The 24,459-nt window shown below is 40.0% G+C and overlaps 1 protein-coding gene across 1 annotated transcript in view; it reads left to right on the top strand.

Moving 5' to 3' along the window:
- The window catches only part of Slc28a2 (solute carrier family 28 member 2), a 31,493-nt gene extending 17,462 nt beyond the window's left edge, over positions 1–14,031 (top strand). The window contains exons 5-18 of the mRNA XM_090318426.1: positions 65–248; positions 2,494–2,635; positions 3,079–3,192; positions 3,526–3,603; positions 4,261–4,341; positions 4,782–4,862; positions 6,663–6,788; positions 6,873–7,003; positions 7,425–7,593; positions 7,817–8,014; positions 8,827–8,908; positions 10,705–10,803; positions 11,007–11,118; positions 13,775–14,031. Coding sequence (XP_090174552.1) covers positions 65–248; positions 2,494–2,635; positions 3,079–3,192; positions 3,526–3,603; positions 4,261–4,341; positions 4,782–4,862; positions 6,663–6,788; positions 6,873–7,003; positions 7,425–7,593; positions 7,817–8,014; positions 8,827–8,908; positions 10,705–10,803; positions 11,007–11,118; positions 13,775–13,892 — 1,715 coding nt within the window. The 3' untranslated portion in view covers positions 13,893–14,031. The remainder of the gene's footprint in view (positions 1–64; positions 249–2,493; positions 2,636–3,078; positions 3,193–3,525; positions 3,604–4,260; positions 4,342–4,781; positions 4,863–6,662; positions 6,789–6,872; positions 7,004–7,424; positions 7,594–7,816; positions 8,015–8,826; positions 8,909–10,704; positions 10,804–11,006; positions 11,119–13,774) is intronic.
- The last annotated feature ends 10,428 nt before the right edge of the window (positions 14,032–24,459 follow it).

The following is a 24,459-nucleotide window of genomic DNA, read 5'->3' as shown; positions in this document are numbered from 1 at the left end:
GAAGCTTCATTTGCTCTGAGAAGCTCTGTCTTGCTGACCCTAACTCTTCACCTTCTTTCTTTAGCTTATGCAGCTTACTTCCTGGCAGCTTGCATCCTGGATTTCCAGAGGGCACTGGCTTTGTTTGTCATTACCTGCCTAGTATTATTTGTCCTGGTTTCTCACTTTCTAAAAAAGTTATTTGGTAAAAAATTAACAAGATATCCGAAGTCCTTTAAAAACCCCAACCTGAGACTTTGGATGAAATGGTAAGTATGTTACCTTTTTGTTTCTCTGGCCAAAAAACAACCTGAGAAAAAGAAGTTGGAGGAGCAAAGTTTTATTCAGGTGTTGCTAGGCCTCATCATTGTGGAGTTGTTGGAAGGCAGAGTATCATGGTGGGGAGCATGTGATAGCACAGCTGCTCATCTCTGTCATCCAGGAAGCAAAGATAACATGAGAGTAAGAGCCAGGAAACAAGATATAACCCTGGTAACTACTTCTTCCAACTATTTCACTTCTTCTGCAGTTTTTACCAAAGAATATAGGCTCATTGCCTTTATTAACGCCTTCATTTGATGCAGTCCTTTCAATTAGAAACCCATCACTGGATTAACACACTGATGATATCAGAACCCTATGGTTCAATTTACTTTCAGAAGTCCCACCTCTAAATATTGCTGCATTTTGTATCAAGCTTTTAACATACACAGTTTTGGAGGATAGCTTAGATCCATAATAGTAAGATAAAAATTCTCAACATCCTGATGCTCCCGTGTACCCTAGTTTCAGTCTGCTTCTCTGTATTCCGTCCTCCATAGACAGTTCCTGAGTGATTGCTGAGCCTCTCACCTATACTCTGCGCTGGTGTGGAGCACAAATAGCAACAGGCCTCTAAGCACCAGATTTAAGTCCAGTTTTTTATATTCGTGGGCTGATATTGTCAGGGAGAAGGAGGGACTTAGTTTTAGAGAAAAGTTTACATGTCTTTAGCATTAGAGCCCATGTGAGAATTGAGAAGAATCTATGCATTTCTTCATTGAAGGAATTAGAACAAAGACACAGTAGTTACATTAACTTACTAAGTATGTCTCCTTTAACCCCTGTTACATTTTATGCATTCTTCCCTATAGTTGTCCATACTTCCTGAACCCTTGGATGTCTTTTACATTCCTTAGAGTTTAGAAGCTAACTTCCTGTTTCATACTGCCCTGGATTTTCAGTAGCCTTAGACCATCGCTCTAAGGCATGCACATGTCCTTTGGTGAGGATTAAAAGAATAACTTTCAGACTTCATTACAAAGTTCTTATTTCTGCCCTTTCCCCCAGTGATTGCACAGAAAATAGATTTTGTTGATGTTCATAACAGTGATAATTTGGAGATACAACATCAGATTTCCACTTAAATTTTGGATTATAATTATTTGACACTAGGGAAATAGAGCTAAAATGACTTTACTCAAAGCCAGATTTTACTGAGTGAGATGGGCTTCCACTTAGAAGAGCTCCATATTTCAGTTTTGACATATAGTGCATTTCATTGTTTTGCTCCAAAAGTGTCATGAACAATGTGTTCTTTTTGTTTTGGTTTCATCTGTGATATCCCTTCTAATTCTTTTTTCTTGGATTTGAAGGACTCTTAACACACAGATAATGTGAATACTGGTCTGTCATTAGTCAAATGTGTTTGTTACTTGAAAGGACTATAAGCCCATAAGTACCTGATTTGTGGCTAGGCCTTTAATCTTATCCTTAGAGTGGTAAAAGGGAAGGCTCATAGTATATACTTTTCCTCTTTTTAGGATTTAGTATTTTGTTTGTTCAAGATTGAATCTTTATACCCTATCTCATTGATATGGGAACAAGATTGAATTCAGAGTCTGGGCACTGTCCTTGGACACATTTTGCTCAAGGCTAGCACTCTGCCACTTGAGCTACAGCACCACTTCAAGTCTTTTCTATGTATGTGGTACCGAGGAATCACACCCAGGGCTTTGTGGGTGGAGTTGAGCGCTCTACCACTAGGCTATGCTCCCAGCCCCAGAAGTTTGCATTTTGATTTGAAGAATAAGTTGGGGGAAAAGAGGTAGAAGCTAGAAAATTACTATATAGATAAGTGATTCTTAAAGTATCTCTGTGTCTGGCACTGTGGCTCATGCCTATAATCCTAGCTACTCAAGAGGCTGAGATCTGAGGATCATGGTTCAAAGCCAGCCTATAGGCACTAAAGTCCAGGAGACTCTTATCACTAGAGAACAGGAAGTAGAGCTATGGCTCAAGAGGTAGGGCTGTAGCCTTGAGCTGAAGAACTCAGGGACAGCGCCCAGGCCCAGAGTTAAAGCCCCATCAACCACCACCCCCCCAAAAATATATATATATATATTTATATCTGTAATCAGCAATACACCATTGAAGTTTTTCACTTACTCTTGGACCTAATTTCTGTTTTTCAGAAGTAAATATATTGTTTTTCATTTATGCAGTGACAACATAGACTTGGTCTTCCTTCTTCAGGGGATTCTCAGGACTCTCAGTGGTTGGGGTCATCCTGTGGTTAGCTCTCGACACAGCTAAAAGGCCGGAGCAACTGATCTCCTTTGCAGGAATTTGTATGTTCATCCTCATCCTGTTTGCCTGCTCCAAACATCACAGTGCAGTGAGTTTTGGTCATAACACCATATAACAACAAGGCCCAAGTATTAATCTTTGTGTATAGTATTACATAATTAAAAATTTATATGTCAGGTATTCATTAAAAGGGATAGAACTGGTTGGTATTGTGAAGCACACCTATAATTCCAGTTACTCAGGAGACAGAGGTTTGGAGGATTGCGCGTAAGGCTCGCTCAGGCAAAAAATAATTATTAAGATCACATTTTAACATATAATCTGGGTATGAAAATATTTTGTGATTTGTAAATTCCTGTCATGTTTTTCTTTAACATTCTATACACCCTACACCATTCTACTCTAGATATGTAATTAACATCCTAGGTTAGTTCCACCCAGAGCATATGTATCCATTTAAAAATTTCAGACACATACATTGTCAAGTAGAGTTTAGAACTCACATTGGATTAATTTTCTTATTGATTGTAGGTGTCCTGGAGAACGGTGTTTTGGGGCTTGGGACTTCAATTTGTCTTTGGGATTGTGGTCATCAGAACAGATCCTGGATTTATTGCATTTCAGTGGCTGGGGAATCAGATCCAGGTATGGGAAAATAAATGAAAACTTTGGTCTTTTAGAAGTATAGAGAAGGGAGATTTGAAGGAAGTATAACATTAGGTTGCATTATGTGAATGGTGTAAGATCTGGTTGTGAAAGGAGAGTAATGAGGTACAGCAAAATATGTGAAATGAGAGAACTGATCTGCTGAGTCTATTATTCAATGAGTCACTCATGGGGACATAGCTTGCCTAAAGGTGCTGACCAATTTTAGTACCAGCAGTAAGTCCTAGTCACAGAAGATGCAAATGCCATCTTCTCTGTGTGTCCTGTCTGGCTTCACTTTTGTTCTCTAGATTCTTCTCTTCTTTCTTTCAGATTTTCCTGAGCTACACTGTGGCTGGTTCCAGTTTTGTCTTCGGGGAAGAGCTGGTCCAAAGTGTCTTTGCTTTTCAGGTTATGTCTGCTCTGTGGGCAAGAAGGATGAGCATTGGAGGGTTTGGGGAATAAAACAAAGGAAGAAATGTGTGCCTAAGAGATTAGCCAGATGGGCACTAGTGGCTCACGTCTGTAATCCCAGCTACTCAGGAAGCTAAGATCTGAAAATCCCTGTTCAAAGCCAGCACAGGCAGGAAAGTGTGAGACTCTTACCCCAATTAATCACAGAAAATGCCCGAAGTGGTACTTTAGTTCAAATGGTAAGAGTGCTAGCCTTGAGCAAAAGGAGTTTAGGGATACTCCCAAGCTCTGAGTTCAAGGCCCAGGACAGGCAAAAAAAAGATCAGCCAGCCTATAGATCAATATAACTGTAAGAGTTTAACAACATCAGTAAAGGAAACAGCATCCATTCCTTGCACTTGGTCATTACTATACAGAAACTAGATGAAAGAGCAATAGGGAGTAAAGCTCAGAAACATCTAATTGTTAGTTCTGATGGAATAATAAATTTTCAGCATATTTAGAATTTATTCCTAAAATATACTGAATTCCTAAAGTATACTAGAATACTAATAGCTAAATTTAGAAGGCTGAACCATTTAATTATTGTATATATACATATATATACCACATATAATACAATCTCTCACTAGATGTTTACCATTCTCGTTACAGTCCTTACCAATCATCCTTTTCTTTGGAAGTGTGATGTCCATTCTTTATTATCTGGGCCTCCTGCAGTGGGTGATTCAGAAGGTGAGTCATTTTCTTATACCAGTTAGGAGATGTGCCTTTATTTTGGGATCTGTAAAAGGCATAAAATGACTCTCACTTTGGAAATATGTTCATATATAGAAGGCAGAGTGTGTTGTTCATTAGAACCAATGTGAAATGGCAAATATTCCTAAGCATTCTGATATTTAGTGTTCACCCAGGTCCTAGGTAGGCCTGTGGGCAGAGCAGGGAGAAAAGCTAGGCTGGACCACCTTTTCATGTAGTTTGAATGTAGTTGCTCTTGAATCCAAGAAGCCCAGGCTCTGGTCAAGGATCTGTTTACAACTTGTTTTGTGACTGTGCTACACTATTTTTGTAGCCCTGAGTTTTCTTGTCAATTTCCATGTCAGGAGAAGAGGTTTTGTTGGACATCCTCCAAGAGTCCTGATAGGGTTGATGATTTGGACTCTGTGTTCTTTTAGATTACCTGGTTTTTGCAAATCACCATGGGAACCACTGCCACAGAGACACTGGCTGTAGCAGGAAATATCTTTGTGGGGATGGTAAGTACTCTGAGGCCTTCTTGGGCAGGAAATACCTGATGAAACAAACCTTATCAGTTAGCCTTGAGCTAGCCTTGAGCTCTTTTGCTCAAGGCTAACACTTGAACCATACATTCACTTCCAGCTTCTTTTCGGTTAATTGGAGGTAAATAATTTATTGAATTTATTAGGATGGGTTAGCTTTTTAACCATAGTCCTCAGATTTCAGCCTCCTCCAGAGCTAGGATTACAGGCATGCACCTCCAGTGCTGACTTTTTTTTTTTTTGCCAGTCCTGGGGCTTGAACTCAGGGCTTGAGCACTGTCCTTAGGCTTTCTTCAAGGCTAGAGTTCTACCGCTGAGCACCACTTCTGGCTTTTTCTATGTATGTGGTACCAAGGGATCGAACCCAGGTCTTTGAGCATGCTAGGCAAGCACTCTACCACTAGGCCAAACTCCTGGCCCCTGAATTTTTTTTTTTTGGATGGGCAACTTTGTCATACAGCTTCAGGCTGTACTAGAACTCAGTATGTAGCTCAGGATGTCCTTGAGCTGGTGATCCTGTAGCCAGGCCTTGAATCAACTTATTACATGGAAATATAGGGTAATGACCTGGTCTAAATATTCTTCCCTTTTCTTCTTATGACTTCCTGTAACCTTTGTTTTCCAGAGTCTCCAAGGAGGGACAGTTTGTCTTGTTCAGGACTAACATGAAGATTCTTTCCCATAATGCTAGCTTAGTACATGTGTCTGTACAGAATGTTGTCTTAATATAGAGTAGCTACTCAAGATATGCTTTTGACTGATTAGTTCAACCTTAGGAATAATAGCTTGTCAAATTGGCAAGGAGTTATTTCCAAGATCTTTTTCTCCCAAGGGTGTAAGCTGATTATTTCCTTCTGATATGTTCTCAGACTAGTTCTAGATACTTCTGTAATAGCCCTATACATTTTTCTAAATGTATCTATAACCAGCCTAGTTTGTCCTGCTAATTTTTTTGTGGGGGGGTGTGGGAGGGGTCATAGGGCTTGAATTCTTGGGCCTGGGTGCTGTCCCTGAGCTCTTCACCTCAAGGCTTAGGCATTTTCCCTGAGCTCTTCAGCTCAAGGCGATATACCCCCTTACCCCTTGAGCCTTGGTCCTAGTTCCCATTTCTAGTGGTTAATTGGAGATAAGAGTCTCACAGTCTTTAGTGCCTAGGCTATTTTGCACCACTGTCCTCATAGCTCAGCCTCCTGCGTAGCTAGGATTACAGGCGTGACCACTGGGCTTGACTAAACTATATTCTTTTAAGAGTAGGAAGTTTGCCTATTCATATTAATATCCCTAAATCTCGTACAGTACACCATTACTTTAGGTGGCACCTATTATATGGTAGATAAATCTTACTATGTTAAATGTAGTTTTCGTAATTGAGCCTTCCTAATTTCATAAATTTTACAGACCATTAATTCTTTCATTCATAAAGATAGCTTAGATCAGTGATTTGCTGTTCATTTAATGAATATACAATAAGGGTCTAATATGTATTCAGTACAAACACTATATCCACAAATTCATTCGGCCAGTGCATTGTTTTACACATTGAAAGCAATGGAAAACACTGTTTTCTTTAATATTGTATAAAGTTTGACATGGAAACTGATGAGGTGATGTCATGATTAGATGCCTGGGGAATGAGGAAGATGATGGGAGAACAGAGTGCAGAACTTGTCTACTTTGCAGGCTGTCTACTGAACAGCACTCACACTGTCAGAAATGTGTGTGTGATAGGTTTAGGCACATACCTTTTTGGAACTTGACTGTTCTTTTCTTGTTTAGACAGAGGCACCTCTACTCATCCGTCCCTACCTTGCAGACATGACTCTTTCTGAAATCCATGCAGTGATGACTGGAGGGTTTGCCACCATTGCAGGCACTGTGTTGGGAGCCTTCATATCCTTTGGGGTAGGCACAGCCGCATGATCCTTCCTGGATGAGCTCAAGCTGGGATGCTGATCAGTGATGCTGATCCTCAGTCGGGTCTTACAGATTGATGCATCATCCTTGATTTCTGCCTCTGTGATGGCTGCTCCATGTGCTCTTGCCTTGTCTAAGTTGGTATATCCAGAAGTAGAAGAGTCCAAGTTCAAGAGTAAAGAGGGAGTGAAACTGCTTCGTGGGTGAGTCTGTGGAGGGATGTAACTTGGGAGATGGTGAGGCAGATGCAAAGTTAGAAATAGAGAGTCTATGGAGAACACAGACTTCAAGGCTTCCCAAAAGAAAGAATGAGATTCCATATTCCCACTTGCCTATCTCTGTCTCCAGTTGCTCATGTTCATTTTCTTCTTTGGTTTAACCTTCCCACCTGCCTTTAGCTTCTGCATTCCCAGCCCCTCGGTCCTTGGTATTAGTGCAATTAGATGGTCATTATATCTGATACTGCTTCTAATCGCCACTAATACACTCACTAAGGAACTCTGCCACATCCCACACTGGTCTTGTTACCCACCTCCTGCACTACAAAGAAATGCTGTTTTTCTTCTTTAAAGGTCTGAGATTACTTTAGGTAACATATTCTTTCCTCATACTTGATAACCATAGGAAAGAGAAGAGTATCTTGGAAGCTGCCAGCAATGGAGCCACAGATGCCATAGCTCTTGTTGCTAATGTAGCAGGAAATTTGATTGCCTTTTTGGCTATTTTGGCTTTCATCAATGCTACTCTCTCCTGGCTGGGAGAACTGGTGAATATACACGGGCTCACTTTTGAGGTATAGATTTTATTTATTGGTTTTCTCCCCCCCGCATGGTTAAATAATCTTTGAGCTGAGTATATCTGCTGGATTCAGAGCAAGCTAAGAGAAAGCATTAATAAGAGAAGGAAGAGAAGAAGAAAGACTAGGCTAAAGTTTTTTAGCCCAGAAAAGGCAATGGGTACCTGACACTTTTGTTATTTGTTCTTTATTTTTCTTGGGGTTCCTTTCTTTTATTCAGGTCATCTGTTCCTATGTCCTAAGGCCAGTGGTTTTTATGATGGGTGTGGAGTGGGCAGACTGCCCAGTGGTGGCTGAAATAGTGGGAATGAAATTCTTCATTAATGAATTTGTGGCCTATCAGCAACTATCTCAATATAAGAACAGACGTCTCTCTGGAATAGAAGAATGGATCGAGGGCGAGAAACAGTGGATTTCTGTAAGTGACAGTCCAGAAAAGCATAACCAGCATGAGGTCTTGGTAATCAATAGCTAAGGACAGACAGAAAGGACTATACAAAAGTTGATGGCAAGGCCAGGAGCATGGCCTAGTGATAGAGTGCTTGCCTAGCATGCAGGAAGCCCCTGGGTTCAGTTCCTCAGTATCACATATACAGAAAAAGCCAGAAGTGGTACTGTGGCTCGAGTGGTAGAGCACTAGCCTTGAGAAAGCCCAAGGACAGTGCCTAGGCCCTGAGTTCAAGCCCCAGAACTGGCAAAAAAAAATTGGTGGCAGATCCACAGGTGCTTTCCAGGATTGCAGACCTAACCACAAAATAAGCATGGTTGCTTAGCAATCTTGTTTTTAGTACTTGAGCTCCCTACTCCAAGCCTGTATATTCTTTCTCCCCTGAGGTAACTTAACTTTATAATATAATTGGTTGAGTCTTTACAGTTAAGGCAGTCCAGGGAACACACTTTTTTTTTTGATGTCTAAGCCCCCTTCTTCATTTTTATGATTAAATGGCTATAAATGTATTTCCTTTTCCTCTTCCTTTGTCTTTCTAGATTATCCTGTTCATTCATCCTTCTCCTATGTCTTCTCCTTATTTACAGGCTTTATCATGGTGGTTAGAGTATTTTTATCCCCATTGGAACTTATCAGTTACTTTCTAAACATTTTCTTTGTGTGTTCTTTAGAATAACAACAGAAAATACTAGGTTCTCTAAGCACTCTGGAACTTCCATCATGATTATAATACTGCACACATGGAATTGAATTTATATGCTTATTGTTTTTGTTTTCCCTAGGTGAGAGCTGAAATCATTACAACATTTGCACTCTGTGGATTTGCCAATCTTAGTTCCATAGGAATCACACTGGGAGGCTTGAGTGAGTTGTTAATTTTTCCCAGCTCTCCAATAATCCAGCTAGATCTCAGTTTTTGTAGTGAACTGTTCTTGGTGCTTAATACAGGTTGAGATTAGATAGAAAAACTGATGTAAAATGGAACCTCAAGGCTGTAGTTAGTTTGGAGTTAAAGAAATCATGCTTTGTGATTATATATAGAGTTCCTTACAATGTCAACTTCAGTTGAATTTTTCTTTTTATCAAATGACTATGATTATTTTAATTTTACCTAAAAGAAAATATGACAGTTTCTATTTTTCCATATATATATGCATATTACAGTACATATATAAATAAAAATTAATAGCACGGGTCCTTTTATGCTACTGACCATCTCTCTTCATAGAAGCAAGATTTATGCAGGAATAAAAAATATAAAATATAAATGAAAGCAATAGAATAGATAGTAAGCATGCACAGCATAGTGTTGGATTAAAAGCTGAGGTTCACCAATTGTAGGAGGAATTAGTCTTTAAATTAGACTATATTTAATTAGACTATATTGATGAAGATATTGTTGAATGAAGCTGATGGTTGGAGGAATAGCATGAGGAAGGTGGAATGGTTCTGGAAGGCAAGGGCAGGTGAATGATTAGCAGATCCCAGTGGTTTGAAAGATTCAAGTTATAAATGACTCATTAATAAATGTAGTAGAAGAAGAAAAACAATTCAATGTGTAAAAAAAAAATCAGCATGGGGCTGGGACTGTGGCTTAGTGATAGAGTGTTTGCCTAGCATGCATGAAGTCCTGGTTTTGATTCCTCAGTACCACATAAACAGAAAAAGCCAGAAGTGACACTGTGGCTCAAGAGTGCTAGCCTTGAGCAAAAGAAGCCAGGGACAGTGCCCAGGCCCTGAGTTCAAGCCCTAGGACTGGCAAAACAAATCACCATTTTATGGCAATCATATTTTGGAACAGAACCATTAAATTTATTTATTTGTAGCTGATAGAACAGCTGATTATTACAGTTTCTCTTTTCCCTTCTATTAAATATCTATCTGTATTGTTCCAATTCTGATGTCTGATTAATATCTGATTATGAATTAGCATCTAATATTGGAATATGCATGTGTATCTAAGGCTTTCTGGCCCCGCTCCGGCCCCAGCTCGCTCCGGCCCCGCCAGCTCCGGCCCTGCCAGCTCCGGCCCTGCCAGCTCCGGCCCTGCCAGCTCTCGCTTGCTCCTGGCTCTGCTCGGTTGGTGGCTTCGCTCTTTGTCGCTTGTTGCAGTCTCTGCCACTTCCGGCTTGGTTGTGTCTCGTCTCTGCCACTTCCGGCTTGGTTGTGTATGTGGGATACCGAGGAATCGAACCTGGGTCTTTGTGCATGCTAGGTAAGCACTTTAACCGCTAGGCCAAACTCCCGGGCCCCTATCTAAGGCTTATGTGAATGTTGTTCTCCTAAGTCCTCTTGCTCAAAATGGCCCATGTAAATCTGGTCTAGACTCTAATATCCCAGTCTGAACTGGAGCATGCTAGGCATTTGTCCCTACCTGGCACAACTCAGAGTCAGTTCCAGACATATCTTGGATATGTTCATAGAACCATTGAAGTACAGGTCATATGCATAATCCCTGACTCAATCAAAGTTTGAGTTAGTGATCTTTAGTAAATGTTTGTACATGTGCCCCAGGGCAGTACTGGCACCCTCGGGTGGTTAGTGGTGAGACTGTCACCATATTTATCTGCTGGGTTTTCTTCCTGTACATTCTTCTAAGTGAAACTCATGGCATTGCTAGGTGTGGAAGAAATCAATTTAAATTTTTTTGTTGTCTACAGCATCAATTGCACCCCAACGGAAGAGTGACTTTTCTAAGGTTGTGGTCAGGGCCCTCTTTACAGGAGCCTGTGTATCCCTTGTCAGTGCCTGTATCGCAGGTAGGTGCCTCAGCATGGTCTCCTGGCTGAAATCACTTACATAGGTAGTCATGATAGGATATCTCTCAGAACATTGATTTAATTCTCCATTTCACAATTGCATAAAAAAGATTCCTAATCAAAAGTGTTCTCAATTCAGAACCAAACAAGAAACAACTTTGAGAAATAGGTCTTCCCCTTACTATATACTCTGATTTTTCCAGGAATTCTCTATGTCCCCAGGGGAGTTGAAACTGACTGTGTTTCCTTCCTGAATGCAAGTTTCGTCAACAAAACATATGAAACTTATATGTGCTGTAGAGAGCTCTTTCAGAGGTAAGTGATCACTGAGACCCTGCTTCCTCCTCTTACATACTGTCCTCCATGAAACAATCTTCTGGAGGTATGAGAAATAAGATCTTGAGGATAGATAGTCCTCTGGAGGCTGAGTAGAGTGCATGAGAGAAGATATGGGTAGTGTGTGATGATCTAGATCTGTGTTCTTTATCCCTGGCTGAACAATAGTTTCTATCTGTGCGGGTAGAGTCCTGAGGAATAGAGAGGCAAAAGAAGGATTGTTTCTCTGACAAGAAGCTACTATATTTATTGTTACTGAAAGACAGATTGGAGATGATGCTTCAATGATATACCTAAGTGGCTAATAATTTGTAGGATTCTTCAGACAGAAATGAGGGGAAAAAAAAAAGATAAAATTGAGTCAGGCACCAATGGCTTATACCTGTGATCCTACCTATTCAAGAGGCTGAAATCTGAAGATTGAGGGTCAAAGCTAGCCTGGGCAGTAAAGTCTGAGACTTAACTCTGTTAAATTATCAAGAAAAAAACCCCAGAAATAGGGCTGTGACTCAAGTTTGTAGAACACTAATCTTGAGTAAAAGAAGCTTATAGACAGAGTATAGGGGTGCCGGGAGTACAGCCTTTTGGTAGAGTGCTTGCCTAGCATGCATGAAGATCTGGTTTGATTCCTCGGTACCACATACATAGAAAAAAAGCCAGAAGTGATGCTGTGGCTCATGTGGTATAGAGATCTAGCTTTGAGAAAGCCCAAGGACAGTGCTCAGGTCCTGAGCTCAAGGCCCAGGACTGGGACAAAAAGAGTATAGGCCCTGAGGTCAAGCCCCAGGGACTGGCACGAAGAAAAAAAAGATAAAATTGAATTTATCAAATAATGATTCATTTATATAAGTTTAAGAATGAACTGGGCTGGGAGCATAGCTTGGTGCTAGACTGTTCACCTAGCATGCACAAAGCCCTAGTTTTGATTCCTCAGTACCACATACACAGGAAAAGCCAGATGTAGTGCTGTGGCTCAAGTAGCAAAAAGTGTCCAAGGACACTGCCCAAGCCCTGAGTTCAAGCTCCAGGACTGGCAAAAAGAAGAAAAAAAAAGGAAATGAATTTGTTCAACTAATTCTAGAACATGAAGAGAATATATCACTAACGAAAACTAATGACACATAACAGGAATAGATGGATATGAGGGAATGGAATATTTGGTACTGTCAAAGTAAAAGTGTATGTACTTGTATAAATAGGCAAGTGAGGACAATAAAGACTGAAATACCATAAAAGACTTTGTGTGAGATACTAAGGAATTTTTATGTTGACTTTGAAATTTTTTAATACTGGCATTAACTATTCTCTTTCAAAAAAATCTTTTTTTTTCTTTCTTTTTTTTTTTTTTGGTTGCCATTTGGATAGCAGGGAAATAAAAAATCATACTGTTGTAGTTGAGATGGTAAGAGCTGGAACTTGGTAGTTGTAAAGAAAAAGATGTACCAGTCCAAGGAGAATCAGTGAGGTTGATCCTCAGCTAGGTAAGAGGAAGGGATGTGATGAAGAGGAAAAGGGGCTGTCTTTTTTCTGACTTGGGCAAGGAGGGCCAAGTAGTGCCATTCTTTCACAAAGAGAAAGAGGACTAATTCTAGAAATGAGAAAAAAAGGAGATAGACTCTTTACTGACCCATTCAGTTTTAGACATGTTGGAAGCAATTAATGTAACTACCATGTAAAGGTATTCACAAGCCAGCTGGAGCCTGGGTTCTAGAGAGAAATCAGAGCTAAAGCCTCTTTGGAAGTTATAAATAAAATGTGATCTATTCTCTGTTTAGTAGATTTTGGAGTTAATGGTTAGCAGATTGTTAAGCCTAGTGAAGTAGTATGCTGTTTGTTTGAAAGTTGCCACCAGAGAAGGCACCAACGTTCTCCCAAAATTTATCTTTCTGATGTACTATTAAAGATGAATTATAAGCTAGATAGATCATTGATCGGCAATAGTTGTAATTCCTATGTGCTTGTCATATGGATTATTAATGGATTTGCTAAAGCTACATACTGAGGGTCATTAGCTGCAATTAATCTAAAAGTGACAATGTTTTTGCAGTATTCATTTGTCTAATTAAGTAACTTCCTTTTTCAAGAGGAAAATGGTCTTAAGTTCATACCTTATTATTATTTTTTGAAAAAATTAGTTTTCTATCATTACAATGCAAATTTTACCTCAAACACCTGGAAAGGGAGGGAGTATCTAAATGGGCTGTGGTTAGAAATTGGACACAAGAGCGGATACATCATATAGGGTTCCCTGACAATGTAGTATTGACATAGTTATGAATGAGAAAATACATTTCAAGTACTTCCTTGATGGATCCTTTTGTTTTGTTTTGTCTTTATTTTAATCTATTTGATGCACTTTTTTTTTTTTTGCCAGTCCTGGAGCTTGAACTCAGGGCCTGAGCACTGTCCTCGGACATGTTTTTCTCAAGGCTAGTGTTCTGCTACTTGAACCACCGAGCCACTTCCAGCTTTTTCTGTGTGTGTGGTACCGAGGAATTGAACCTAGGGCTTCATGTATGCTAGGCAAACACTCTACCACTTGGCTACACCCCTCGCCCATTCATGAACTTTAATGATTGTTTTCTTGCCTTGTTTTTCATCTAACCCACTGTGTATCTCTGGCTTTTCATTCAAGTACCTCTCTGAATGGCACCAACCTGCCCTCTTTCTCTGGTCCCTGGGAAGACAAGAAATTCAGTGCCATGGCCCTTACTAACTGCTGTGAACTCTACACCAATGTTGTCTGTGCCTAAGACTAGTTGGTCCATTTTTTTTACAGTAATATTGATCTTAACAGTTCTTTGATGGCAAAGACATTTATATACATGGGATTCCCATTCTGCTAGAAACTCTTTAAGATTTGTAATAGTAAATGTAAAGGATTCATTTTGATTCACCATATCCCAATAATGAAACTTAGCATTCATTTTTCCATTGTTTGGCTGAACCAAATAGAAAATTCCCCTTAGGTTCTTCTGAGCTATTATTGGAACAGATAATAATTAACATATTAAAAGAATCTTGAAATTTTTGCTTCTGGTTACACTTTTAAAATAATGTGTTATAGTGTTCTATAAAAGTGATTTAGCATGTGATCCTATGATGGGGGTGAGGGAATGTATTTCATATGTAATTAAAGGCACATATGAATAACATGATAATTTAATAAGTTTTTTGGGATGTCACATATATCTCTATCCTATCTATCTATCTATCTATCTATCTATCTATAGATAAATATAAGCCTACAGAATCTTTAACATGATTGCACAATAAACAAAAAATACTTCTAAGTTGGGTGTCAGTGGCTTTTATCTGTAATCCTAGTTACTTAGTTGGCTGAGATCTGAGGATTACAAGTTCAAAGCCAATCCAGGCAGGAAAATCCATGAGACTCTTTATCTCCAATTAACCACCAAAAGCCAGAAGTTGGAGCCATGGCTCAAGTTGTAGAGCTAGCCTTGAGCACAAAAGCTTGAGTTCAAGCCCCAGGACAGGTACAAAAATAAATAAGTAAGTAAGTAAGTAAATAAATAAATAAATAAATAAATAAATTTTTTTTTGCTAGTCCTGAAGCTTGAACTCAGGGGCTAGGTACTGTCTTTGAGCTTTTTTAGCTCAAGGCTGGCACTCTACTGTTTGAGCCATAACACCATTTCTGGCTTTTTTTGTGTGTATGTGGTACTAAGGAATTGAACCCAGGGCTTTGTGCATGCTAGGCAAACACTCTACCACTAGGCTGTGCTCCCAGCTCCTTTTCCTTCTTCCTTCCTTCCTTCCTTCCTTCCTTCCTTCCTTCCTTCCTTCCTTCCTTCCTTCCTTCCTTCCTTCCTTCCTTTCTTTCCTTCTTTTTGATTGTGGGGCTTGAACTGTGGGCCTGAGCGTTGTCCCTGAGCTCTTCATCTTAAGGCTACCACTGTACCACTTTGAACTGCAATCCTCACATTTCAGCCTCCGGAATAGCTTGGATTACAGGTGTGAGCCACCAGCACCCAGCTTATATTTATTTCTTAAAGGTACTTGTTTAACATTCTGATTTAGTGCTTCTGGTTTATGGTGAACCATTAAAATAGTGGATTTCATTGGAAGAGTCTGGGCCAATTTTGCTTTCTAGGGGACATTAACAATGTCTCTAGCTATCATTGATTGTTACAACCAGGGGGAAGCTATTGACATCTTCTGGATAGCGATCAGGATGGTTATAATGTCTAAGTCAGCCTTCTACAACAAAGAATTGCCTGTTCCAAATGTCAAGACTAAGACTGAGAAAATGATTCACAATGCTTAATATATTTAAATTTATCTAATCACATGCAATATAAAATAAGGATTTCAAAGGATATAGAAATTTCTCAAAGGTACAGAATAGTCATAAAAATAGGTATTGAAAAATAGATACTCAAACAAGTCAATGTACATGTTGCTATGTACATGAATGTTCATAGCAATACTCTTAGCAATAGTAAAAAAGATGAAATGATCTAAAAGTTGAAATGATCAATGGGTGAATGGATAAAAAATTGTGGTATGTACATCATAATCCAATTTTTTTCAACCATTAAAAAGATGAAATAAGCTGGGCCTGGTGGCTTACGCCTGTAATCCTAGCTACTCAGGAGACTGAGATCTGAGGATCACGGTTCAAAGCCAAGGCACTAAAGACTATGAGACTCTTATCTCCAATTACTCACTAGAAAATGGAAAGTGGGGCTGTGGCTTAGGGGTAGGGCAGTAGCCTTGAGCTGAAGAGCTCAAGGACAGCACCCAGGCCCCTTGACCCACAAAGAAAATAAAAATAAAAAGATGAAATATTGATGGGAGTTCTTGGAGAGGCTGCCATATGGGGGTACTATGGAGGACACTGTGGAGAGGAAACTGCATGAATGAGCAGAGAGAGGCATGCTATACCATTGAAGCAAATAATGACCCTTTCATCCTTTTTGCTAGAATATTTGCTTAGTACTTATCACATCTCTGGCATTGTCTAAAGAACTTTACATGTTTTTTCCGCTTTCTCCTCCACTCTCTGCACACTTAATCCACATACTTCAAAGGCCTTGCTCTTACCCATAATGTCCAGTCTTATATTATCCTAGCCCTTCCTGCCTGCCTTTTCTCTGTTTTCTTGGATCCATTGCCTCAGGTTACATTTGAACTCAATTGATCTCATCTTATTTCTAAACTCCAAGAATCTTATACTCCCTGATCTGTCTATGTGTTAATCCTCTTTTGCTGTCTTTTATATTTTTGTCTTATATTATTATTCTCTTCTATGGTGAACAAAAATGTTTGCTAAAATACCAATTCTCTCGGAGTAAAATTGATTTAGCAGGTTAGTTTGATTAGCTCTTTGAAATGGAGATATATGACGGCAGAGATGAAGTCGTTTTGTCTATTGAATTCAACAGTAGATTTCCCTAGACTATAAAAATCCTTTCCATGTATTTGAAGCAGAAACCCAAGCAGAATATTAAAGCAGTTTTAAACAAACATAAAGCAGCAAGTTTTTGTGTCCTTTTTTTTTTTTTTGCTGAAATCCTGTTTCCACTTGTCAGGAGCTACTAGTCCCTCAAGGGAAGTAACAATGTATCTGTGGAATTGAAGTGCTTCATAAAAAGAATGGAGAAGAGAGAGCTCTCTTTTATATGGTGCCAAGACTCAGATTTGAATTATTCATCAATTTGAGGATATGTTCTTATAGTAACTAAATTCAGATATTTGGGATATATCAGATATCCCAAAGAAAATATTCTTTATACATTTGACATTTGAAGAATCTCAAATTATGGTTTCAGAAACAAATCAATGATTGTGAATGGGCAAGTTATCCTTTAACCACATGGCTATAACTTGTAGAACAAAATCCAGTATCAGTTTTTTCCTTGGTGAGTTTCAGAGGCAAGTTGTATATTTAAAAGCATGTTTAAAGGCAACAGCCAGACAATGAAAGGGATTATCACTAGTCATGTTTTTATAAAAGCAAAACAGCTCAGTTGCCTCACTATTTGTTGTGGATTTTCTGCAATGTCAATTTGCTCCCTTGCTTCTCCATGCTGCTGTGAACTACAGCCCATGGCATTGTTGAACCACTCAGATATGGCTGGTTTTGTGTCTACCTGCTGACTGAGCACAGTAGTACTTAACAGCGATTTTTGGGGGGGGCTTGGGGGAGAAGTTAAACCAGTCATAATCACACACACACAATCCAGTAATTACTATTGAAAATAATACCTAACGTTTAATGAATACCTACTAAATACCAGGCACTATATATTACTAGACCAAAGTCTTAGATGAAACCTCTGCAATGCTTGTTATAGTCATAAAGCCATAGCCAGAAGCCCCTACTTCCTTGCTTTCCTCAAACTGAGGGTCCCTCACATGTGACACTAACTGGAAAGACTAAAGCATTCTGAACAGGAATAGAATGACCTGCATAAACTCTGACTTTTCAAGAAACTATCTGGAGAAGCTGCATAATAGAATCCAGAAGGGTGGATTAGTTAATTTCTAGAATGGAGTAAAGCTCAACCATTGAAACATGGGAAACAGAAAGCAGCCAGCATTGCTTACCCGGTCAGTCTCTGATGGATGGTTCTGAGAGATGGTGGTTTCATATGTACTTTCTGGAGATGCCCTGGAAGAACAAGCTATCAGTTTTGTTTACATGCAGCTATGGTCATCTTGGTATTATATGCCTTATATTTGTTTCTGCTTCTTCCCTACCTTACATCTGTTTTCCCTTCACAATTTCTTCCCTAGATTTTCACCAGTCAATAAAGCATTATCACAAAAGAGTGTATACTTTTTTTGCTTTCAAATTCTACTTTTGGGGGCTGGGAGATTGGCCTACTGGTAGAGTGCTTGACTACCATGCACAAAGACCCGGGTTTGATTCCTTGGTACCACACACATAGAAAAGCTGGAAGTTGGGGCCAGGAGCATAGCCTAGTGGTAGAGTGCTCATCTAGCATTCAGGAAGCTCTGGGTACGATTCCTAGGTACTACATATACAGAAAAAGCCAGAATGGTGCTGTAGCTCAAGTGGTATAGTGCTGGCCTTGAGCAAAAAGTGTCCAGGGGCAGTCCCCAGGCCCTGAATTCAAGCCCCAGGACTGGCAAAAAAAAAAAAAAAAAAAAAGCTGGGGCCAGGAGTTTGGCCTAGTGGTAGAGTGCTTGCCTAGTATGCACGAAGACCAAGGTTTGATTCCTCAGTACCACATACATAGAAAAGCCAGAAATGGTGCTGTCGCTCTAGTGCTCTAGTGGTAGAGCACTAGTCTTGAGGAAAGCCCAAGGACAGTGCTCAGGTCCTGAGTTCCAGCCCCAGGACTAGCAAAAAAAAAAAAAAAAAAGCTGCCTAGGAGTCTCCCAGTGGGAAGGACAGCCAGGAAAAAAAATTGCTTTCATGATTATGCCAGGCTTGCTTGGTCCTTAAGAGCAGATCGCAGATCATCAAAATATGGTTTGGTAATTCAGATTCAGTAGTCCACCTACACCTATAAAAAGGTAATAAGGACTATCTCCAGTAGTAAGATGGCAAAAAATCTCTGCCTTGCAGTCACATGTATCATGCTTATTACATCTTCCTATTGTCAATTGAAATGAGGTGCAGATGGAAGGTAAGGCATCAGGATCCACTGAATGGTATACTTGATAGGTATGGGAACAAGATAATGATAAAGATTGGGGAGTAGAGGACTGGGAGTTTGGCCTAGTGGTAGAGTGCTTGCCTAGCATGCACAAAGACCCAGGTTTGGTTCCTTGGTACCATATACATAGAAAAAAGCCAGAAGTGGTGCTGAAGCTCAAGTGTTAGAGCTCTAACCTTGAGAAAGTCCAAGGACAATGCCCAGGCCCTGAGTTGGGGCCCCAGGACTGGCAAAAAAAAAATTGGGGAGTAGACTGGATGCTTTTGACAGTACTGTAAGTCAGGCAGAAAGAAAATTATGGTTTGAAGATGCTAATTAGCCAATTCGTTTTCTTCTGCCTTCATTGGGAAACACTATGGTTTTGTACTGACTGCTTTAGGAATAAAGTAAACAAATTGAACCCACAATTTTTACAGCCAAATATTGCCCTGTATTTAGTTCTCTGTAGATTTAAAGCTTAAGCCAGAAATCCTTAGGGAAAAAAACCTAAGGACTTTTTTTTTTTTTTTTTTTGCTTTCCCTGGGGTTGAACTCAGGGCCTGGGCATTGACCTTGGCTTTTCTCAAGGCTAGCTTTCTACCACTTGAGCCATAGTACCACTTCCAGCTGTTTCTGTGTATGTGGTACTGAGGAATCGAACCCAGGGCTTCATGCATACTGGGTAGGCACTCCACCACTACGCAACACTCCCAGCCTGAGGTCAATTTTTATGTTAATGCTTTATCAGGAGTGCCATGCTAGTGGAGCAAGGGAAAAAGAGTAGCATGTTAGGGAAGGATGGCAAAGAAAAAAGTGTGGTTCCAGTGGCTCATAACTGTAACCCTAGCTACTCAGGAGGCTGAGAGCTAAGGCTGGCAGTATGAAGCTAGTCTAGACATGAAAATTCATGAGACTTATCGCCAAGTAAACATTTAAAAAGCCAGAAGTAGAGGTGTGGCTCAAGTGGTAGAGTGCTGGTCTTGAGCAAAAAGCTCAAGGACAGCACTCAGGCCCTGAGTTCAACCTCTAGCACTAGCATGAATTAAGAAAATATTACATCCCATGCACACACACTAACAAGTCTTTATTTTGCCCTGCTCCTGTGTTTCAGCAACCCTTCCCTTGAAATTCAGCTGTTTTTCTTACACTAAACTCTCTTGCGCTCCTACCTCTTTGGCTGGCTGTTTTCTCCATGTATCATTAAATCTTGTTTTTCACATTCAGAGAATTTGTAAGGATTTTTTTCCTATGGTCCACTTCTTTCTGCTTCCCATTTCATTCCTTGTGTCTTGATTCATAAAACAACATTGTTGTTTACAAAGTAACTTCACTGGTTTACATTGTTCTCATAACTTTCTAGATTTAAACTTCCAACAGCTTACTAAAATTTTTCACCTATGTTATTTGTGTTCTCTCAAACTTAGTATGCTAAAAATCAACTCAAGCCAGGTGTGGTGGTGCATGCCTGTAATCCTAGCTACTCAGGAGGCTGAGATTTGAGGATCAAGGTTCAAAGCCAGCCCAGGCACAAAAGGACCTGAGACTCTGATCTCCAATAAACCTGTAGAAAACAGGAAGTGGGGCTTGACTCAAGGTAGGACAGTAGCCTTGAGCTGAGGAGCTCAGGGACAGCGCCCAGGCCAAGTTCAAGCCCCATGACCACCCCCCCCCCCAAAAAAAAAAATCAAGGGCCAGGAGCATAACTTAGTGGTAGACTGCTTGCTGCTTGCCTAGCATGCACGAAGTCCTGGATTCGATTCCTCAGTACCATATATATAGAGCCAGAAGTGGTGCTGTGGCTCAAGTGGTAGAGCACTAGCCTTGAGCAAAAGTGTCCAAGGACAGTGTCCAGGCCCTGAGTTCAAGTCCCAGGACTGGTTTAAAAAAATCAAATCAACATACTTAGTATTTAGTACATCTATTCTGTTAAATCTGAGTTACATTGTGGGTATACAAAGACAAAATAACCTCATACTTCCTCTCTACACTTCATACATTCAATGTTTTATAAATATCAGCTTTCCCAGGCACTTTGTAAAAGCCCTATGTTCATCTCCCATCCTATCTTTCTCTCCACATTCTACTGATTGTTTTACCACCCGTTCCTTTCTCCTCCTCTACTTATTCTTTGTTTCTGGGATTACCACAACTGTCTCCTCAACTGGCCTTTTCTAAACTCGCCATCACTGCCACCAGCATGGCCCATCTGGAAGCTTGAAACTCTTCAGTGATTCTCAGTTCCGTTAGGATAATTCTGACCTCCTGAGCTTTGTAGATAAGGCTTATTAGAATATTATAGTTGCATAATTTTCGAGGATTTTTCTTCATCCTTAAGTTCTCTGTCTCTAGAAGAATATTCAATTATAGTGTTATAAGTGATAGTCACACTGAAGCTTCATAGTTGTTTTTCTGGGCTGCTCCTCTGCCAGAGATACTCCACAGCTCTCTCCCATTCTATTATCCTCTTTGTAGATTTTTTTTCTCCTTTTTGGCTTATTCTCAACCTTCAGCAATTATAGTTTATGTAACAACCTCTATGTGGTTTGATTCTAGTTCTCTAATCAGAGAGTCAGTGGAGTCATCTAGACTTCAGTGGCCTGTTTGTAATCATTGACTGCCACCTGCTGGTGATATCAGAATGCCTAGCAGGCTGGCTGTGTGGAAGTGAAATTCCTCACCCAAGCTAATTATGATGGCACATATCTGTAATCCCAACACACTGGATTCAAGAGCACATTGGGGCTACATAATCTTAAAAACAAACCAATCTAGTGGAAGTAGCACTGTGGCTCAAGGGGTAGGGTAGCCTTGAGCTGAAGAGCTCAGAGACAGAGCTCAGGCCCAGGGTTCAAGCCCTATAATGAACAAAATAAATAAAATAAAAATGCTCTACCCATGCAGAATCTGGCAGAAAGTGTTATTATTTTGCCTACTGTAAAATTCACTTAAAGGAATCATTTGCAAGGACAATTTTTTTTCAAAGCAGTTCTTCCTTTAGACACTTCTTTGCATCAGTAGCTGCATTCTCTCAGCCATCTGGTCTGAAACTCTATCATATTGAATTTTATATTTAACAAGCAACTAGAGCTTGTCCTTTTTTCCTTCTGCCACCATGCTAGTCTTAGATTTCAGAATTTTCTACCTGGACCATTGCCTTTGTCTTCTTGCTAATCTTAAATACCACTTTACAAAATGTCACAGTTGAGTGCCAGAATCCTCCACAAATCCATACTAACCATGGAGTGAAGTCTAAATTCCTTAGCATATATTACAGTCCTCTACAATCTGGTTCTATAGATGCCTGGTTTTTAGCAACTAGAAATACAAAATGCCCAGTTAATTTTAAATTTGGGTCTTCGTGCATGCTAGGCAAGCACTCTACCACTAGGCAAACTCCAGGCCCAATTCAACTAATTTTATACCTCTGACCTCACTCTCTTCCTCTACAATGCTTTTTCCTTAGTCACCTTCTCTCTGATCAGGTGTTGACCACCAGTTACTGATAACATTTCTTCCAAGAAATTCCTCCAGATTAGTCCCATTCCATTCTGTCCCATTCCATGTCGTGGGTGATGAAGAAGTGGTTCATTTTGGGGTTCCTGACAGCAGATCTTAAAAAATCAACACTGTCTAGCTTGGCTGAGAATGTGGCTTACTGGTAAAGTGCTTGCCTAGGCATGGAAGCCCTGGGTTCGGTTCCTCAGTACCACATATACAGAAAGAGCCAGAAGTGGTGCTGTGGCTCAAGTGGTAGATGCTAGCCTTGAGTGAAAGAAACTCAGGGACAGTGCGTAGGTCCTGAGGATAAAGGATTAAGAAACTGGGTAAGATGACAACAGTGAGCATATTTTTGAAGTTGTAGAGCAGGTGGAAAAGTGGATGCTAACTTAGCAGAGTGGTAACTGCTAAACACTAAACTATTAGGGAAGTCCAAAGCAAGCCAATTCCTAGAGCGCCCCTTCCCTGCCAAGTTTAAGTGTAATATTAGATGTTTCCAGAGGGAGAAAGTGAGAAACAAAAATCTGCGGCATAGCTGCTGGTAAGGATTCTGTACTGAGAATGGGAATTCCGTGAAAGCCAGTGTTAGATGGTGACATCCTAATTCCTATATCCAGTCAGCTCTGAGAATATTGGTAGCTAGGCTTACTTACCATCTTCAACCCACAGACAATTAGGAAATGCCCTGTTGGGAAAATGTACCAGCTCAGTGGATATGGTCAGGGGGATCTCCAGTCTTTTTTTTTCTTTTCCGGTGCTGGGGAAGATTGAACTCAGCCTGATCACTGTCCTTTGGCTTTCCTTAAGGCTAGTGCTCTAACATTTGAGCTACAACACCACTTCTAGCTTTTTGTTATGTATATGGTACTGAGAAATCGAACCCAGGGTCTTTGTGTATGCTAGGCAAGCACTGTACCATAGGCCAAACTTCGGGCCCATCTCCAGCCTTCTTAACCTCATCTGACACTGACCAGCCCAACCTCCTACACACCTCACCTGCTGTTGGTCTCACTGATGTGTTTTGTTTACATTTTACTGACTGTGATAGGAACATTTAAGGTGAAATCTGTCCTCAGCAAAATTTTAAGTAAATGTATGATACATTTTTGTCCCCTGTTACATCAGATCTCTAAAGTGTATTCATATTTTTCTACTGATATTTTATGCCTGTTGATTCACCCTTAGACAGCCAAGGATAACCTCTGCCAGTCAAGGAATGCTACCAGTATGAAAACAAAGTGGAATTCCTCCACCAAGAACACTCATTAATATGTGCAGTAGGCAGGTGCTGGTGGCTCATGCCTTTAATCCTAGCTACTCAAGAGGTTGAAATCTGAGGATTGAGGTTCAAAGCTAGACTGGGCATGAAAGTCCATGAGACTGTTATCTCCAATTAAATTGGAAGTGGCACTGTGGTTCAAGTGATAGAGCACTAGCTTTGCATTGAAGAGCTCAGAGACAGTGCATAGGCCGAGTTCAAGCCCCACAACTGACTAAAAACAAACAAAATAAAAAACAAACCGTGCTTACTTGGTGTATCAACTTTAAACTAATATGGGAAGATCTGCATTAAACCAGACTTCAAAGCTTCATCAGTTTTAATTTAATGAGAGACAAAACCATAAGAAAGTAAAATATCAAGTCAAGAGTTCTAACTTGTAAATTATACAAATTTCAGCATGACAAAATGGTAGAGAAAAAAGTAAAGATATTCAGGAAATTTTCCAAGAATCAAAGTACATAAATTTCTAGTATAGAATGCATAATGGGTGTATGTAGACCCACACAAAGATTGAAGTCATTGTAAAATTTCAAAAAAAAAGTTTAGGGCTGGGAGTTTTCCCTAGTGGTATAGAATGCTTGCCTAGTGTACACGAATACCCAGGTTCGAGTCCTCAGTACCACATACATAGGAAAAAAAACGGGAATGGTGCTGTGGCTCAAGTGGTAGAGCTCTAATCTTGAGAAAACCCAAGGACAGTGCTCAGGCCCTGAGTTCAAGCACTGGGCCTGGCCAAAAAAAAAAAAAAAAAGTTTACACATAGAGAAAGCAGAGAGATTGGTAGATGAAAATATTTGCCACCAGATGGCAAGAATGTCTCAAAGGCTCTTAAGATTTTTTAAAAAATATCTTTCCATAGTATTAGAAAGTGTTAATTCTTTCTGTCATGCGAGGCCTTAGTGACTGAGG

The sequence above is a fragment of the Megascapheus bottae genome, chromosome 25 (assembly GCF_031878675.1).
Source record: "Megascapheus bottae isolate mThoBot1 chromosome 25, mThoBot2.hap1, whole genome shotgun sequence".
Lineage (NCBI taxonomy): Eukaryota > Metazoa > Chordata > Mammalia > Rodentia > Geomyidae > Megascapheus > Megascapheus bottae.
The sequence above is the reverse complement of the archived record's forward strand: the minus strand, read 5'-3'. Positions and strand labels throughout refer to the sequence as shown.